General features: G+C 34.2%; 2 protein-coding genes across 3 annotated transcripts in view; both read right to left on the bottom strand.

The window, feature by feature from the left end:
- LOC149774836 (uncharacterized) overlaps nucleotides 1-19,003 on the bottom strand; it is a 55,211-nt gene extending 36,208 nt beyond the window's left edge. Inside the window, exons 1-5 of the mRNA XM_089944652.1 lie at nucleotides 18,982-19,003; nucleotides 16,782-17,093; nucleotides 8,889-9,029; nucleotides 8,259-8,289; nucleotides 1,243-1,382 (exon numbers count right to left, since the gene is read on the bottom strand). Coding sequence (XP_089800778.1) covers nucleotides 1,243-1,382; nucleotides 8,259-8,289; nucleotides 8,889-9,029; nucleotides 16,782-17,093; nucleotides 18,982-19,003 — 646 coding nt within the window. The remainder of the gene's footprint in view (nucleotides 1-1,242; nucleotides 1,383-8,258; nucleotides 8,290-8,888; nucleotides 9,030-16,781; nucleotides 17,094-18,981) is intronic.
- LOC149774835 (immunoglobulin superfamily member 10-like) overlaps nucleotides 18,882-20,024 on the bottom strand; it is a 111,138-nt gene continuing 109,995 nt past the window's right edge. For both annotated transcript variants that reach the window (XM_089944685.1, XM_089944686.1), the window contains exon 9: nucleotides 18,882-19,706. In XM_089944685.1, coding sequence (XP_089800811.1) covers nucleotides 19,309-19,706 — 398 coding nt within the window. In that variant the 3' untranslated portion in view covers nucleotides 18,882-19,308. The remainder of the gene's footprint in view (nucleotides 19,707-20,024) is intronic.

Genomic DNA, 20,024 nt, shown 5'->3' with positions numbered 1-20,024 from the left:
AAATGGAGATTAGTCATGGATGTAAAAAGAGTTAGCACCAGAATTCTGTGGCACAGGACCCTCTATATAATTTAGAATTTATGAGAATGAAAGCATAACTATAAATATGCTTTTTGTCTATAAAGAATTGATGAAAATAGCTGTGAATCATTCAGATTTGTGAGCCATCTTATTAAGATATTATTTAAAATATGCAAGATGACTTAACTACACAGACTTAACAAATTTATGGCAATAATTAAACAGAAGTTAATTTACCATTAAGTTGTAGATATTATTTACCATTAAGTTGTAGGTATTATTTACCATTAAGTTGTATTTATTATTTACCATTAAGCTGTAGGTATTATTTACCATTAAGTTGTATTTATTATTTACCATTAAGTTGTAGGTATTATTTACCATTAAGTTGTATTTATTATTTACCATTAAGTTGTAGGTATTATTTACCATTAAGTTGTAGGTATTATTTACCATTAAGTTATAGGTATTATTTACCATCAAGTTGTAGGTATTATTTACCATTAAGTTGTATTTATTATTTACCATTAAGTTGTAGGTATTATTTACCATTAAGTTGTATTTATTATTTACCATTAAGTTATAGGTATTATTTACCATTAAGTTGTAGGTATTATTTACCATTAAGTTGTATTTATTATTTACCATTAAGTTGTATTTATTATTTACCATTAAGTTGTAGGTATTATTTACCATTAAGTTGTATTTATTATTTACCATGAAGCTGTAGGTATTATTTACCATTAAGTTGTAGGTATTATTTACCATTAAGTTGTAGGTATTATTTACCATTAAGTTGTATTTATTATTTACCATGAAGCTGTAGGTATTATTTACCATTAAGTTGTAGGTATTATTTACCATTAAGTTGTAGGTATTATTTACCATTAAGTTGTAGATATTATTTACCATTAAGTTGTAGGTATTATTTACCATTAAGTTGTAGGTATTATTTACCATTAAGTTGTATTTATTATTTACCATGAAGCTGTAGGTATTATTTACCATTAAGTTGTAGGTATTATTTACCATTAAGTTGTAGGTATTATTTACCATTAAGTTGTATTTATTATTTACCATTAAGTTGTAGATATTATTTACCATTAAGTTGTAGGTATTATTTACCATTAAGTTGTATTTATTATTTACCATTAAGTTGTAGATATTATTTACCATTAAGTTGTAGGTATTATTTACCATTAAGTTGTAGATATTATTTACCATTAAGCTGTAGGTATTGGGTGGCTTCAGCTTTTGTGAAGTGGAGTCCCTCATACTCCTTGCCACTGGCCACATCTTGTTTGACACAGCTGGCCACATCTTGTTTGACACAGCTGGCCTTTATTTGATTTCTTCTTGTGCTTGATATGGAACATAAGATAATGTTTTAATAAATGCATTTGTTACAATATTAATTAAAACCATAAATCAAGCTTTGACTAAAGAGTATCTTCAAACTAATATATATAAGATAGTGACATAATTGGCATTTATCCAATTCCTTCTTATCCTTGATATTGAACCTGCAATTAAGTTCTTATTAATAATTAACCAATTAAATAATGAAACAGCTAAGAAGAATGTCACAAATATAGTCCATGCAGCAAAATCAGCCCACTACATTACTAATATCATGGAAAGTTCCAGCTGCAAAGAGCTCTTCGAGATTACTAACAAGCTAATGTCAAGGAACAAATCTACACCAGTCGACCTTCCAGACATGTTTGCAAATTTCTTCCATGACAAAGTACAAACCATTAGTGATAAGCTTGACACCACAATTTCAATTGACTCTTCGTCACCATACAGTTGGGATACAGAATTTGAGCGGCAACCATTAGCAGCATCTGAACCTGTCCCTATGGATTTCGTACATACAATACTGATGAAAAGTGCACTAAAGTCATGTGAACTTGATCCAATTCCAACATCACTGCTGCTTGAGTGCTTAGATCCAATATTGCCTTCACTAACTGATGTTATTAATACCTCTCTCTCATCTGGGGAATTCCCATCATTTTTCAAAACTGCCATTGTAAGCCTCTGCTGAAGAAACCAACACTAGACCATAACGATTTAAAGAACTACTGCCAAGTTTCTAATCTCCTATTCATAAAAAAATCTTAGAAAAGGTTGCTCTATTCCAGCTTGTATTTCATCTAATTTCAAAGTCTTTTTAGCAATGTACAATCTGAATATTGCCCTTGCCACAGTACTGAAACTACTCTTCTAAAAGTAGTTAATGACATTCTCTCTGCATTGGATAGCGGAAAGATTACAGTCCTCACCCTCCTTGATTTGTCTGCAGCATTTGACACAACAGACCATGATATATTACTTCACCATCTCCAGCATTTATTTGGCATTCATGATACAGCCTTACTGTGGTTCAAGTCCTACTTGGTCAACAGGACACAAATTGTATCTGCAAATGGAATTCACTCCAGCCCAGTTGATCTATATTGTGGTGTTCCACAGGGGTCTGTTCTTGAACCTGTTCTCTTCATTCTGTACACTCAGTCACTCTCAAGTGTCATAGATCATCATCCAGTGTCTCACCAATTGTACGCTGATGACACCCAAATATACAAATCTAGCCACCCAACCGAAGTTGATGCTACCATCCAAGGTGTAGAGAGGTGCATTTCTGATGTGAAATCATGGATGATATGTAACAAGCTGCAGATGAATGATGTCAAAACTGAAGCCATTCTGATCACAACACAAAGACTTTCTCATTCACATCCTTTACTTCAAGCAATAAATAGCAGCAGGTCCAACATTAAATTCACACAATCAGTACAAAACCTAGGTGTTACTCTGGACACTACTCTCACATTGCACCAATAACAGCTCAATTTGCAAATATCTTTCAGTTGATGCCACTAAAACACTTGTGTGTTCATTAGTACTTTCAAGACTGGAGTATTGTAACTCAGTTCTGTCTGGTTCATCTCAATATCTGCTCCAGAAACTTCAAAAAGTTCAAAACACAGCTGCTTGGATCATACTTAGAGTAACATGATCAGAGTACACCTCTCCACTGCTCTGTGCCATACACTGGCTATCCATTTGATCCAGAATCAAACACAAAATTTGTTCTCTGTGCTATGTTTCACTGTCTGACTCTAGTCCAATATACCTATCCGACCTCACCTATGTGTACATACCAGCAAGTTACATACACTCTTTTTCTGACAATCACATACTCATTATTCCCACCATGAAAACAAATTCATATGGACAGCGTTCTTTTGCATACTAGGGCCCAGCAACATGGAATGAATTGCCCACTGAACTTAGACACAAAGACACAGTGATCACATTCAAGAATGCTCTCAAAACTCACTTATTTTGACTGCAAGAACAAACTTAAAGACCTAATAATGTTTCCTACCTTAAATATTCTCAGCATGTTTTTAATGTTTTCTAATTTCATGGTGTTTGTTTTTGTAATCATATAATTATATGTTTTTTTATCCTATAGGTGTTGTCTAATGTTGTAAAGCGCTTACAGCTTCTAAAGAATAGGCGCTATACAAAGTCCTCAATATTATTATTATTTTTATTATTATTAACTGTGTCTGTTAGAATAAGAATCAAACACATTATTCAAGATTCAACTAAAGTGTATCCACAAACTAACATTTTTAAGATACTGACCTGGTTTTGATGCTTTCATCTATAATGCATAATCAATCCCTGAGTTGTGTTTTTGCTTCAGAATTATGTAGATAAGGTTCATAATAGGTAGTTATTTCAATGTAAGAAAAGCAAATAAATATACCCCTTTATGAATGATAATATTAGCACTCTCTGACTTTTTTGTTCTTTTATTTGAATCTTTATGAGACCCATATCCTGAATGGCATGAATTTGTATTACCAGCATATGTAAATATAACATGCTGCATCATTATGTTAGACACATGTAGGTAGGTCCTGTATTATTTTTGTAATTATGCTCTAATTGAAAAACAAAAATTACAATCTCTGAAACAGCAAAACATTAGAGTAAATTATGTTTCTCATGGAATATTTACTAAATTATATTAACATTATGTATATAAGCCTACTGCCTTTTGAATCCAGCCCTGCTAAAAAAGATGAAAAATTGTCTTTTACCATCTATTCTTTTTTTCTCATAGAGCCAAAGTGCAGTAACTGAAGCCCATTACCATTGATTGCCATCACCATGCATTGTCAGTTTTTGAGTTGAGATATATGTGCAAATAGACGCTCACATGGTGGGGTGCTGGGTGGGGGGGTAAGTATTGTGATCAAGAAAACATAATTTGCTTTAAATATTTGTTTTCTCCTTCAAATATGTTCCCCAATCACATTAACAATAGGAGATTAGGTAACAGCATCCAATGTCTACCTCTGGTATCATTCTAGGGAAATATGCATGGAATCTCTATTGAATAATAATCCATTCTCCTGATAACCAACATGGTCCAGGGCCACATGATTGTGACTTCTAACCAGTTAAGATGGGCAGTGAAATCTTACTTTCTGGGCCACCATATCCAGAGTTTGTCTCTGTGAAGCTTAATCTCTGAGATAAATGCTTGAGAAGGTGGGCAATGCATGCCATCATACACTTATAGTATGTCTTGGATTAAAACATTGCATTCAAACCTCTGACATCAGCCAACCCTGACTGCACCACTGACCTAGGAATGATCATGTCGGGCATGATAATGACTTGTTGATCAAGGGGACCTGATAATGGGTGCCACTGACTACCAATGTCATCAGTAATGGGAGCATAATAAGCTAGACTACCTTAATCAAGTCCACTGCTGCAATGAATAATCTGAGGAGGTGAAATAACTTTCTCACTGAAATCTAAGTCTTGATAGAAACAGACTTGACCAGATCTATGATTCATATTATGCAATCATGGGGAAGCTGTGGCCAATTGATGATGAGAAATTCCATACCCGGGTGGACAAAACACTGGAATGAACGATGGTTCGATTGGTTCCAGTTCATAAGAATGCCTATGTGATATCAAAGTGAAAGAAAATCCTGTTTTGGAGTAGAATCAGTCTTACCGTATATGTTGGAGAATGTCATCCAAGTATACTGCTATTACTGTAGATGAATTCAACAAGGTGATGACACAATTACAACCAATACTGGTAAAAGCCCCATGATTTATAATGAAATCAAATGGTAGGACTTTGAACTGATAAACCATGTCACTGTCAGCAAACAGACAAAATTTTTGTGATGCTGAGTGGATAGGGGCATAAAAGTATGCATCAAACCAATTGAGTGGATAGGGGCATAAAAGTATGCATCGGACCAATTGAGTGGATAGGGGCATAAAGGTATGCATCAAACCAACTGAGTGGATAGGGACATAAAAGTATGCATCAAACCAATTGAGTGGATAGGGACATAAAAGTATGCATCAAACTAATTGAGTGGATAGGGACATAAAAGTATGCATCAAACCAATTAAGTGGATAGGGACATAAAAGTATGCATCAAACCAACTGAGTGGATAGGGACATAAAAGTATGCATCAAACCAACTGAGTGGATAGGGACATAAAAGTATGCATCAAACCAATTGAGTGGATAGGGACATAAAAGTATGCATCTAACCAACTGAGTGGATAGGGACATAAAAGTATGCATCAAACCAAATGAGTGGATAGGGACATAAAAGTATGCATCAAACCAATTGAGATGATGGCATACTCATCCTTTCTAATGGAGAAATGGAAGGCTCTTACCATCTCCATCTTTAATCTTCTTGGTGGGACATATTGTTTGAGGCAACTCAGGTTCAGTCTCAACCTCCTGAAAATTATAGTTTTATTTATTTTCTTCTTTGCATGATCTCCATCACCAGCAGTAACCAGTCTGGTGATGACAGACCATATCTCCAGCAGTAAAAATTCACCTGGTCTGACAGTACTTGCATAAGATGGGGTGAAGAGGAGCGGTTGGAAATTACATGGATCACCCAATCTTCTGGATGGATGAAGGGTGATACAGTAAGAACATTCGGGACCATAGTCTATTTTGAAGGCTGTCTTCTGTCACTGGGGTTATATCGACAATGAGTACTTGACTATAAAGATCCCTTATCCCTGTTCCAACCATATTCCCTCTTGTGTGGTCCTGATAGATCATTCCAAAATGACGGTGTGGGATTGGCAGTTCCTGAGATACTTGCCTCCAAACATCTTCAGTCTTCACTCCCAAGAGTAGAGGAGACCGAAACAAGGGGAGTCCTTAAATCTAGACTATGGTGCACCTTATGAGATGTGGAACAATGATGTCAAGTCAAACATCTTAAATCTAGACTATGGTGCACCTTATGAGATGTGGAACAATGATGCCAAGTCAAACATAGAGAAAGTGATAACCAGATTCCTAACTAGTCTGTCCACTTTAAAGAACAGTGGCTGGGACATTATGTACTGCCACCAGATTTGTATCTAGGGCTGGGATACAAGTACAAAAGGCATCTGAATGTGTCTTTTATCAGTGGTATGAAAACATCACTGGTACTTGGCATTACCTGGATTACAAATGTGACCAGATATGAGGTCATTAATCCCTTTATCTTGGTAGACTGAGAAAGTATATGGACAGACAGTGTTTCTTCCTCAATGCTGAATGTACTGACACCTTTACCTCATAGTCTGGTTTGGTGGTGGTGGGTGGGAAGCATTCTAAAGCTGTCACCAACCTATAAATCTCTATGACAGCTGCCTGGAAAGTAAACTCTGTCTTTTCCATGGTAGGATCAGAGTATGGTTGGTTTGGAGTAGCCTCATCATTGTTACTGCATGGACTGCAAGTCCTAGTATTGGTCAGTCTGCATGTACAATTCAAACATCCCAGGTGGCAAAGATGACAATATCCCATCATCTCACACTTTAAGTTCACTAGCTCTTTCTTGCAAATATGCTGGGAACATTTTGACAATCTGTTCTGCTGGCTGAATGTGTTGTGCTTCGATGGATGGCTGGTTTACCAGGCAAAAAGTCAGCCTGGATGCCAGCTATATAAAATCTGGCCCAATCTTCAACTCTACTGCCATCGCTAAAGGCTTGGCTGGACAGATGGAATTTTCAGTAAATTCTCCATCATAATAAGGGAACTGTCACTGAAGGTGTGGCAAGACAGGTGGATCTATCACTATGATTCCCAAATACCACAGTAGGCTGGTCTGGTCAATCAGTCAAGTCCACCAATTGGCAGGATGAAATAATTTTGCAGTAAAATGCCCACCACAATATGGAAATGTTACTGAAGGTGATGCAAGATGGATGGATCTATCACAAAGATCCATGTAAAGTGTAACTGATTGCATTGTCATCTCTTGCACCAGAAAATGTTATTTGTTTCAAAGCAGATGCTTGTAAATCTTCAGAGCAATTTCCTCCATTTATGCTGATGTCATTGTAGCTGTTTTCCATCGTAGTTTAGGTGGAGAGGGGTCTCACACAAGGATTGCATTTTTGCATTTTGTGCATAACTACCAACCAGACCTCCTAAGACTAAGACTTATGTATGATGCATGGTAGAGAGGAAGTCTCTTTGGTGTACAAGTCACAAGTGTCTTTTCTAGCCTTGAACTTCATAAAAACATTGTATACTTGGTTACCATTAACACTGAAATAATACAAAATAAAGATAATTATTAATACAATGTAGCATAAATAAAAATTAGCATGCAAATAAGATGCTAATACACACCCATTACTGATATAATAAAGGAAAACACTAAGTCATGAATAAATACTTGTTAAATGACAGCATATTTGCCATTTTATTATGCAATTACACAATTGTCCAAAATTATGGAAAAAGTATAAAATTAATGTGTAACAACTGTGTAGTAATGACCAAACTACACAATAACTTCAGTGACTGCCAATAATTTCTTTCTTAAATCTTGTAATATTTAGAAGGTAATTCTATGCGTATTTCAACATGACAGCCAAGCTTAAAAACTGGCAACACCTGGCGGTGGGAGGGGAATGTAAGAAGGCAAGAGTTATTTCCCTTTGTCTCTATGACATATTATGTAAGATGATTTTTCGTCTTTTAAGTAGTGCTGGATTTGGGAGGTAGTAGGCCTATATCCTTAACCTTAAAGTAATCAGGTAATGTATTTCACAAAGAAAAAGATCATTAGCTTCTTTATACCTTTTATGTCATTTTGTATTTGTGTAATATAATAACATGAAGTGAGATTAACACTTACCTTTCTTCATGCTCCTTTGCTACATCATTATCTGTAATTTCAATGAATAATAATTTCAGGCATAATGAAACAAAAAAAGTTGTCATATCGTTTACTAACTTTGATAAAGTAGCAATGTGACCAGCGAGTATCACCAGATTTAGAAAGCCATTAACATAATCTTAGAAACACAGGTATTTAAATCCTAGGGGCCATGGGTGGCCGAGTGGTCTAAATGCTTGCCTTTACAGATCACATACATATGGCCTCTATCTAGTACATGGGTTTGAGTCTCCAGGATGACCAATGTGGAAATGCAAAAGAGCTTACCAGAAGTTTCCTATGGGTCAGTGGTTCTTACTAGAGTTTTCCTGGGTTCTCTCTCAACCATATTTCCTGGCCACCATGTATTCCTATTAAGTGCTCAAAAATGGCCTTAAACCCATCACAATAACAATTCAAATTCTGTTAGGTACAGTATGTGGGTGTAGCATTGATTGCACTGTGCCAAAATAATGATAAAATGTTAACAAGAAAGGCTATAAAAATAATTGATATAACTTGTGTATTTATTTTCCTCCATTCCTGACACACACATTTAAGATGACATTTGCTTTAATTTTTTGAGCTGATGATTGTAGTCTTTCTTACCATGTTCAGTTTTCTTTCTATGCTGATATCTTCTCCAAAGAAGTATGCCTATTACCACACATAAAATGACGACAAATCCGGCAATTATGCCGCCAGCTATGCCAGCAACTGATGTTCCATGACTTGCAGAGGTACTTTCTACTACAAATATGAACAACAGTCATTTAAATTATATCTAATTGTAGCAAAGAGTTCATCTAATTAGTCATATACCTGTAGCAAAGAGTTCATCTAGTTAGTCATATACTTGTAGCAAAGAGTTCATCTAGTTAGTCATATACTTGTAGCAAAGAGTTCATCTAATTAGTCATATACTTGTAGCAAAGAGTTCATCTAATTAGTCATATACTTGTAGCAAAGAGTTCATCTAATTAGTCATATGCTTGTAGCAAAGAGTTCATCTAATTAGTCATATACTTGTAGCAAAGAGTTCATCTAATTAGTCATATGCTTGTAGCAAAGAGTTCATCTAATTAGTCATATACCTGTTCCTGCTGTAAATAAAAGCACATGAAAATTCATATTATAGAAAATGGTCCAAAACTTTGAAGAAATTCAGGCAAGTGTTCACAATTAAAAACTACTGCCAAGTAATTTGATTCCTTTAGTAAGATCTGAAATAACCAAAGCATAGATGGGTAAATTTTGTGGTAAACTGTATTTAATCTGCATTTATTATCCTGGCATTTAAGGAAGGAATGGATTTATTATTAACAGCTATACTCCCTTTTTATCTATTTGTCTGTCCATCTATTTGTAACAAAGCTTGTCAATACTTCTTTTCCACACAACTTAGAGGACTTTAATTAAACTTTCTCAGCTAAATATGTACCTGGTGCAGATGTGGATTAAAATTACCTTCTGTTTGGCTTATTTTGGTGAGAATTTCTTGAAACTTTAAAACAAAATGGAGGTATACAATTCATCGTCACATCTCTTCATACACTTCTTGAAAGGATTTATTGAAGCTTCATTGGCAATATATATAGTGATATAGAATTAAGGCTTTACCGATTCATCTTGTGGGAAATTTCTTGAAACTTGTATTTCTTAATCATGATTCATCATCACTTCATCTCCCACATTGGTCAGAGGATTGTACTGAAATCTTACAGCAAGATATGGGGTTGGTATAAATGTGCAAGAAGTTCAATTGCTTTACTTCTCACTGTGCAGTTGAGGTGTGTGTAGTTCACCAGAATTTGGATGTCTGGGGAACATTTGAGATCAGCCATTTTGCCATGACCATGGTCAAACTGGAGTCAACCATGTCTGTATGAATAACAATGGGGAAACATGGAGTCGTTAGGGTCACTGAGCCACCACATTAAGGCAGGTTGGGTTTTATTCCAAGCCATCTGCTGATGGAGCCAGTATTTTACAAAACAGACAAAATGTCATCTGTTAATCTTTTTGACCTTACAGGTATATAACAATTTTCTTGTAATCATTCTAATGCTCCGGTGGCCTAAGTGGTTAGAGCATATGCCTTGGATAAGTGGTACCATCAACTGCTTTGGTTGGCACTCAGCATTAAGAGGTTAGTGTTAGGACTGACTGGCCTGGTGTCAGGATAATGTCAATGGGTTGGACATGATGCCATATGTCTGTAACATCATGCCCCAGTGCAAGAATTACCATAAACTGCCACACTGCTGACATCATAGTGATATGACTCAGATTATTAAAGCTATGTTACAAATCCAAAACACACACATACACACAAGCCTGTAATTATTTATGACTGTTTTCAGAGATTGTGTTTTCAATTAGCACATCACATATAGTAATAATATTTTAAATATGAAAGTCATCAAGTCTAATTTTATCAAGGTTCTTTTCATTGTCTTTTTGGTAATTGCTCAGAATTTTAAACTACTCTTGCTTGCCTCCAATTTAGTACCACATTGTGATTATGCTACTATTCAATTTTATAAATAGGAGTTTGGTACCACATTGTGATAATGCTACTATTCTATTTTATAAATAGGAGTTTGGTACCACATTGTGATAATGCTACTATTCTATTTTATAAATAGGAGTTTAGTACCACACTGTGATAATGCTACTATTCTATTTTATAAATAGGAGTTTAGTACCACATTGTGATTATGCTACTATTCTATTTTATAAATAGGAGTTTAGTACCACATTGTGATAATGCTACTATTCTATTTTATAAATAGGAGTTTAGTACCACATTGTGATAATGCTACTATTCTATTTTATAAATAGGAGTTTAGTACCACATTGTGATAATGCTACTATTCTATTTTATAAATAGGAGTTTAGTACCACATTGTGATTATGCTACTATTCTATTTTATAAATAGGAGTTTAGTACCACATTGTGATAATGCTACTATTCTATTTTATAAATAGGGGTTTAGTACCACATTGTGATAATGCTACTATTCTATTTTATAAATAGGAGTTTAGTACCACATTGTGATTATGCTACTATTCTATTTTATAAATAGGAGTTTAGTACCACATTGTGATAATGCTACTATTCTATTTTATAAATAGGGGTTTAGTACCACATTGTGATAATGCTACTATTCTATTTTATAAATAGGGGTTTAGTACCACATTGTGATAATGCTACTATTCTATTTTATAAATAGGAGTTTAGTACCACATTGTGATAATGCTACTATTCTATTTTATAAATAGGAGTTTAGTACCACATTGTGATAATGCTACTATTCTATTTTATAAATAGGGGTTTAGTACCACATTGTGATTATGCTACTATTCTATTTTATAAATAGGAGTTTAGTACCACATTGTGATTATGCTACTATTCTATTTTATAAATAGGAGTTTAGTACCACATTGTGATAATGCTACTATTCTATTTTATAAATAGGAGTTTAGTACCACATTGTGATAATGCTACTATTCTATTTTATAAATAGGAGTTTAGTACCACATTGTGATTATGCTACTATTCTATTTTATAAATAGGGGTTTAGTACCACATTGTGATTATGCTACTATTCTATTTTATAAATAGGGGTTTAGTACCACATTGTGATAATGCTACTATTCTATTTTATAAATAGGGGTTTAGTACCACATTGTGATTATGCTACTATTCTATTTTATAAATAGGAGTCTAGTACCACATTGTGATAATGCTACTATTCTATTTTATAAATAGGAGTTTAGTACCACATTGTGATTATGCTACTATTCTATTTTATAAATAGGAGTTTAGTACCACATTGTGATAATGCTACTATTCTATTTTATAAATAGGAGTTTAGTACCACATTGTGATAATGCTACTATTCTATTTTATAAATAGGAGTTTAGTACCACATTGTGATAATGCTACTATTCTATTTTATAAATAGGAGTTTAGTACCACATTGTGATAATGCTACTATTCTATTTTATAAATAGGAGTTTAGTACCACATTGTGATAATGCTACTATTCTATTTTATAAATAGGAGTTTAGTGCCACATTGTGATTATGCTACTATTCTATTTTATAAATAGGAGTTTAGTGCCACATTGTGATAATGCTACTATTCTATTTTATAAATAGGAGTTTAGTACCACATTGTGATTATGCTACTATTCTATTTTATAAATAGGAGTTTAGTACCACACTGTGATAATGCTACTATTCGATTTTATAAATAGGAGTTTAGTACCACACTGTGATTATGCTACTATTCGATTTTATAAATAGGAGTTTAGTACCACACTGTGATTATGCTACTATTCTATTTTATAAATAGGAGTTTAGTACCACACTGTGATTATGCTACTATTCTATTTTATAAATAGGAGTTTAGTACCACACTGTGATTATGCTACTATTCTATTTTATAAATAGGAGTTTAGTACCACATTGTGATTATGCTACTATTCTATTGTATAAATAGGAGTTTAGTACCACACTGTGATAATGCTACTATTCGATTTTATAAATAGGAGTTTAGTACCACACTGTGATAATGCTACTATTCTATTTTATAAATAGGAGTTTAGTACCACATTGTGATTATGCTACTATTCTATTTTATAAATAGGAGTTTAGTACCACACTGTGATAATGCTACTATTCTATTTTATAAACTGTGATAATGCTACTATTCTATTTTATAAATAGGAGTTTAGTACCACACTGTGATAATGCTACTATTCTATTTTATAAATAGGAGTTTAGTACCACATTGTGATTATGCTACTATTCTATTTTATAAATAAGAGCCACTTGGCTTTGTCTCAGTTTAGTGTAAAACCTTGCCATCTAATTTCTGTATATAGCTTTTGATATGCATCATAGTTTTCTTCCTCTAAGGGTCATTCAAAGCTGATATTAAAGGCAAGTACCTTTTGTTTGGCATAAAATTCTAATTTAACAAAAGGTTCATTTTGGACCATCTGGGTTGGATAGGTTTATTCCCATGGAATTGGCTGGACTCCTTCAAGCTAATTTCTTGAAGTACATCAACATTAGCATGCAGTATTGACTTGTCTAACTGTATTTATCAAAATACAACAAAAGGAAATTGATTTCAGCCTCACCACACAGTGTAAAGGATATAATAGATGAACTCAAAGCTTATGCTTTATGATCAACTAAACTTTTACTGATTTTCCAGGCACACATGCTGCAATGGGAAAAAACAATGTTTTGACATTCACAAAAATCCATTTTATCAAATACACTTGTAAAGTTGCAGGAACTATTTTGTAAATAGATGAGCTCAGCTTTGAATAAAACTGCTGAGACCAGAAGTCTAGGTGCCATACCAAATCTGTTAGAACCAGTGGACTACAACTGAGGTCAACAATAAAAGGATCAGAACCAGTGGTCAAGTGGCCCTGGAATCAAATAGTTTTGATGCTGTAAATGGTTAAATATGTATATTCTGTAAGAATTTCTATTATTGATCATGATCTAAGAAAGTATAATACATGAGCTTTTATGTCACACACTAAGCCTTTAACTTGTTACAACTCTTTGATCTTCTCTGTCACACACTAAGCCTTTAACTTGTTACAACACTTTGATCTTCTCTGTCACACACTAAGCCTTTATCTTGTTACAACACTTTAATCTTCTCTGTCACACACTAAGCCTTTAACTTGTTACAACACTTTGATCTTCTCTGTCACACACTAAGCCTTTAACTTGTTACAACACTTTGATCTTCTCTGTCACACACTATATCTTTAACTTGTTACAACTCTTTGATCTTCTCTGTCACACACTATATCTTTAACTTGTTACAACTCTTTGATCTTCTCTGTCACACACTAAGCCTTTAACTTGTTACAACACTTTGATCTTAAAGTAATAGAAAACAGTGTATCAGAAAATTTTGTAAATTCAATAATTGATTTCCATAAAATTAAAAGTGAAGATTAAAAAAGAACCTAAAGTATTGTGAATTAAGTCCCATATATTCCAAAAAGTTATATCAAGAGTCCTAATCAATAAAGTTCTAATTAAATTCCAGTAGTGTTAGTAAATAACATTTTGAATAAATCAAACTCAAAAGCAGAACACAACAATACAAATTATCCTGCTTCAAATGATATTGCAAGAATGTGTGATGTGATGTGATTTGGATTTTTAATGTAGCTTTAACAATTTTTCAGTCATATCACTATGATGTCTGCAATGTGGCAGTTTATAGTGATGTCTAGCACTGAGGCATCATGCCGCAGACATGTAGCATGATGTCCCACCCAGTCACATTATCCTGACACCGGGCTGACCAGTCCTAACACTAACTTCTTAATGCTGAGCGCCAAGTGAGGCAGCTGTTAGTACTTTTTTTGTAAGTCTTTGGTATGACTCAGCCAGGGATCGGACCCACGACCTCCCGCATCCGAGGCAGACGCTCTAACCACTAGGCCACCGGAGTAGTGATATTGCAAGAATAAATAATTTTTCTAGTAAACAAGATTAAATAAAAACCCAAGAAACAAAAGTCTCTATGACTTGAAGGATGGTATAAAGTCTCAATGACTTGAAGGATGGTATAAAGTCTCAATGACTTGAAGGATGACATAAAGTCTCAATGACTTGAAGGATGGTATAAAATCAATGACCTGAAGGATGGTATAAAGTCAATGACTTGAAGGATGGTATAAAGTCAATGACCTGAAGGATGGCATAAAGTCTCAATGACTTGAAGGATGGCATAAAGTCTCGATAATTTGATGGATGACATAAAGTCTCAATGACTTGAAGGATGGCATAAAGTCTATATGATGAAAGATGGCATAAAGTCTCAATGACTTCCGTGACTGTCCCAAGAAAAACATGATTAACATTACTCAAGCAAACAAGTTCCCTGAATTTTCAAGAATGTGCTGAATGCCACATAAATTCAATCAAAAGGAACATCATAAGCAAATCACTTTATTTATTTCATCAAAATTTCACCAGAATTGTAAGTCATAAAGTATTGTGCCTTAGTAGATATGAACCAGAAACATAAACTACTTTTAAATATTTTTTCTAATGTTTCACAGGGGACTGGGATTTTCATGTTTTAACTGAGAAAAGTTAGATCCAGATTTCTTAATTAATTTTCAAAAATGCTTATGTACTCCTCCATGTTGACAACGTTGGACATATAGTAAACAATTTATACTGGCACACTTAGAACTTGAATGTAATGGGAACATAATTTTCAAACAAGATACATACGGATAAATACATCTTAACATGAAAAAAAAAGATAAAGCAATAAGTTTTACTGTCCAATGAAAGTGTCAACATAGATATACATGTACCAGCCAATGAATCATAACAACCTTTTGTGTGACAAAATATATATTCAATAACTTAATGAATAGTGAAATAGTCCTTTATTTAGTCTGATGGAATGAAATGGTATGTAGTCAACACAATCTATGCAAACATCATGTCTTATTCATTGTGGACAGTACATTTATTTCACACTCATTTTTTTCCCCATCTTGCTTCTATTCCTCATATATTCGTAGCTTGTGATTAAAGTGACTATTTTGTATTTTTCTGACTGGCAAATATTCAGTCAAATTTACAACAGTGTGCCATCAAAATGAGCATGAGCAAATTCACTCAAACTGTATATAAGTAGTGATAGTTATGGGAAATTTATACATTATTTAATGTTAATATACATTGTTTCTCTAGCTTCAATGCCTTGGGTGATAAAAACGTTATACAACTGGACCAATTTTTAATCAATATGTGTACAAGTATGTGATTTATCTTTCATGACAGGAAAATGTGGAAAAGGAAAAAAAAAGTATAAAGTAATAGTTATCAAACTACACTATCATTTGAATCCACTGTACATATTGTTTAAAATAGTATAACTGTCATCTATACCTATCAAATCAAATGCTCTACTCACAAACTTCGTCAAAGCAGATAACTAGTTCCTGATTACAGTGTAATGCTTGACATGAATTGTCTTATAATTTTAATGCACATAATGAGTTCACTACCTATATAAGAGATCAGGTAACTATATCTTATCAGATAATAATCTGAAAGTAAGAAACTTTAAAGTCAGTCAAATGTCAGTCCTTACAGACATTTTCAACATATATGACCTTGTTACAGATTGCAAATTAATCCCTGACATAGGAAGTCTCATGCCAACATATATGACCTTGTTACAGATTGCAAATTAATCAATGACACAGGAAGTCTCATGCCAACATATATGACCTTGTTACAGATTGCAAATTAATCAATGACACAGGAAGTCTCATGCCAACATATATGACCTTGTTACAGATTGCAAATTAATCAATGACACAGGAAGTCTCATACCAAATCTGATCAAAATTTAAAAATTGGTATGGTGTTTTGGAGACAAAGTAAAATATTCCATACATAAATGAATAATAGGTGTATTACCTTCAGGAATGAATATTGTAATTATAAATGAGTAGGGACTTCTGCCAATCTCATTCCAGGAGTACATCCTATACTCATAAGTTCCTGGGGGAGGCTGAGTGACATTAACAAAATAAGTTCCATTATAGGTTTGTGTTTCTTTTAGATCTGTAATACTTGAGTTCATCCAGAACGAGTCAGGGCTGGCTGTGGACCTGTATTCTATGGTAAATGTCTGGTTACGACCACCATTAAACCCTGGCTTAAAGTTAAATTCAACCTCTTTCTCTAAAAATCTGTTGAAGTGAAATTCGTCAACTATCCAGGGAGGACCTGCAAAAATTAGAAAATTAAGTTTAAAATTGCTTCATAAAATTTGAATGAATGTTTATAATATCTAGGAATAGACTGTCTGTCTGTCTCTCTCTCTAAAGTTGTTAATGCAAATGCTGGCATGCCAACCCCTCAGTCCTAGCTTCAACCTTTTTCAGAATCAATGCAGCCTGTATGTAAATTATAACATGGTCATGTCTGTCAACTTTAGCATATATTACTTCTAGATAATATCTCTATCCAGATACTCATTTGCATAATGTAACTTTATCCATTTTGCAGGAAAATAATTAATTAAAGTGTATCTTAAATTGCGAACCAGTCATAACACCTGTAAATAATGACACAGACTGACAGCAACAGAACTCAGTTGAGATCTAGCTAATATCAAGCGGCAACCATAGTGTGGTAGAAATATAATAATAATTCCTGCCTAAGTCAAAACCAACTGCAAACAATATAGACTATTATTTCCCAATAATGTACCATAATGTATTGTACTACAATCAATAACTGATGGAAGACCACAAGGATGAATGGATGTATAAACAGGGAAGAATGAATGAATGTATAGACAGAGCAGCAATAATGGATGTATGAACAAGGGAATTATGAACTAGACAGTGGGGGTGATCACAAGTGACCACTATAATCTAACTAGGGGCAGTCAAGCAAAGTCCAAGATGGGTCTGTAACTTACAATTTAATTTATTATGAAATAAGTCCATCAGATAAGTAAGGCTTCAGTAAGAAATGTAGTTATTTATCAGAGTATACTTGACAGAGACTCAATCTTTGAATCACAGATCAAAAGAACATACACTTCATTTTACTGGTGTGGTTAGAGCATCTGCTTTGGATGTGGAAGGTCGAGGGTTCAAACCCCAGGTGAGTCATACCAAAGACTTATAAAAAATGGTACTAGCAGCTGCCTTGCTTGGCACTCAGCATTAAGAGGTTAGTGCTAGGATTGGTTGGTCTGCTGTCAGCATGATGTGACTCAGTGGGACATGATGCTACATGTCTGCGGCAAGATGGGGATGTCAATAGTTTCCAAGTTGTGATACTGAGACAGTGTAAGTTGATTTCATGATGTCCTGTCAAACGTTGTTGAAGTCTGTTCAGCAGCCTGTGAGAAGTATTGCATAGATTTCTGTATTTTAAACTATGAGGGTCATATCTGACGGCACATAGTACAAAGGATGATGGTCTCTACACCAGAATATTACCTATTTTAGTTGAAATTAGTTCATTGGTAATCACAAAACAGAAAATAGCAAGAGAGGACATGCAATGCACAACATATGAGGGACAATAAATAATTAGCTTAATTGGCCCATGGCCTGATGTAGGACAATATCATAATTAGCTTAATTGGATCATGGCCTAATGTAGGACAATATCATAATTAGCTTAATTGTATCATGGCCTGATGTAGGACAATATCATAATTAGCTTAATTGGCCCATGACCTAATGTAGGACAATATCATAATTAGCTTAATTGGCCCATGACCTGATGTAGGACAATATCATAATTAGCTTAAGTGGCCCATGACCTGATGTAGGACAATATCATAATTAGCTTAATTGGTCCATGGCCTGATGTAGGATAATATCATAGCTTAACTGGCCCATGGCCTGATGTAGGACAATATCATAATTAGCTTAATTGACCCATGGCCTGATGTAGAACGATATCATAATTAGCTTAATTGGCCCATGGCCTGATGAAGAAAAAATTATAACCATAACCATCATAGATTGTTTAGTACTCAAGTGCCTTGCCAAGGACACATAACTGTAGACAACCAGGCTGATCCAATTCTAGGACATGAAACAGCACATTTTTGGTCACAAATCTTGCATGCTAACCATGGAGTCACTACATCTCCTTAAAATGGCCACCATTGTTGAATGTACTGCCACATTTACAAGATGATAAAAACCCTCCCTGGAAACCATTGTAGCTTCCACCCAAATGTAACAGTTGCATTACTATTCACTAGCTTCTACATTTCTTTTTCATACATGTAAAATAAACCCCCACTATTTAACATACAGTGTTCCAACCTGTATTTATCGTACAATGTTAGCTTGTGTGCATGCCATATATGCCAGTTCTTTATGTTATTGATTGTAGAATACACAGGCTATGAATACAAGTTTGTAATGAAAAATCAACTGGAAGGTATGAAAATGAACTATCATAAACTTTATATATTAAGAAAAGTTAATTGGACTCCTTTACAAAAAAATACACTGTAGGGAGGAGGCTTGCCTGCTGCATCCAGCTGCAATATGAACTCCTTTGTTCCCAGGAAATTCCTCAACACCAGGGTGTAGTTATCAAAATCATCCTCTGTTAGATTCTGAATGAAAAGATTTGCCATTGCAGCCTCAAGTTTAACTGGTATGCCATAAAATTTTGAATCAGTAACTCTAGTTGAGAGACTCATAGTGATCCTGCTACTGTTTTGTAGTCCAGTCCCATTTTTCTGAAAGATGAAACTCCCAATTGCTGGGTTGCTATAAAAGGGTATGGATATGTTGACAGAATGGCCAGTTAACTCAGCAAAATGAAATTCCTCTTCTTTCAATACAACTGGTGTTCCTACATGAAAAAGAGAAAAAAAGACTACTGTGAACAGTTTATACAGTTTAGGGAAAGACCATTTAATTTTCTGGTAGGGGCCTGCGACTTCTTTAAAAACATATTTTTGGCTTATTAATAGCTGGAAAAAAATATTCCTCTAATTCTGGGAAAAGAACCTATTAATATCACATTATATTAGTTCAACAAATTTAATTGGTTTAAGGCAAAGAGGAAACAATATCCCAGCTCAAAAAAAATCACTGCTTTCCCCACTCCCAGGATCAACTGCTCAGTGACTTATCATACGTAACCATATCTCTATACAATGCAAACAGT

The sequence above is a fragment of the Sinohyriopsis cumingii genome, unplaced genomic scaffold, assembly GCF_028554795.1.
Source record: "Sinohyriopsis cumingii isolate HCF-2022 unplaced genomic scaffold, ASM2855479v2 utg000127l, whole genome shotgun sequence".
Lineage (NCBI taxonomy): Eukaryota > Metazoa > Mollusca > Bivalvia > Unionida > Unionidae > Sinohyriopsis > Sinohyriopsis cumingii.
Note: the sequence above shows the minus strand (reverse complement) of the source record. Positions and strands in the feature narration are given on the sequence as shown.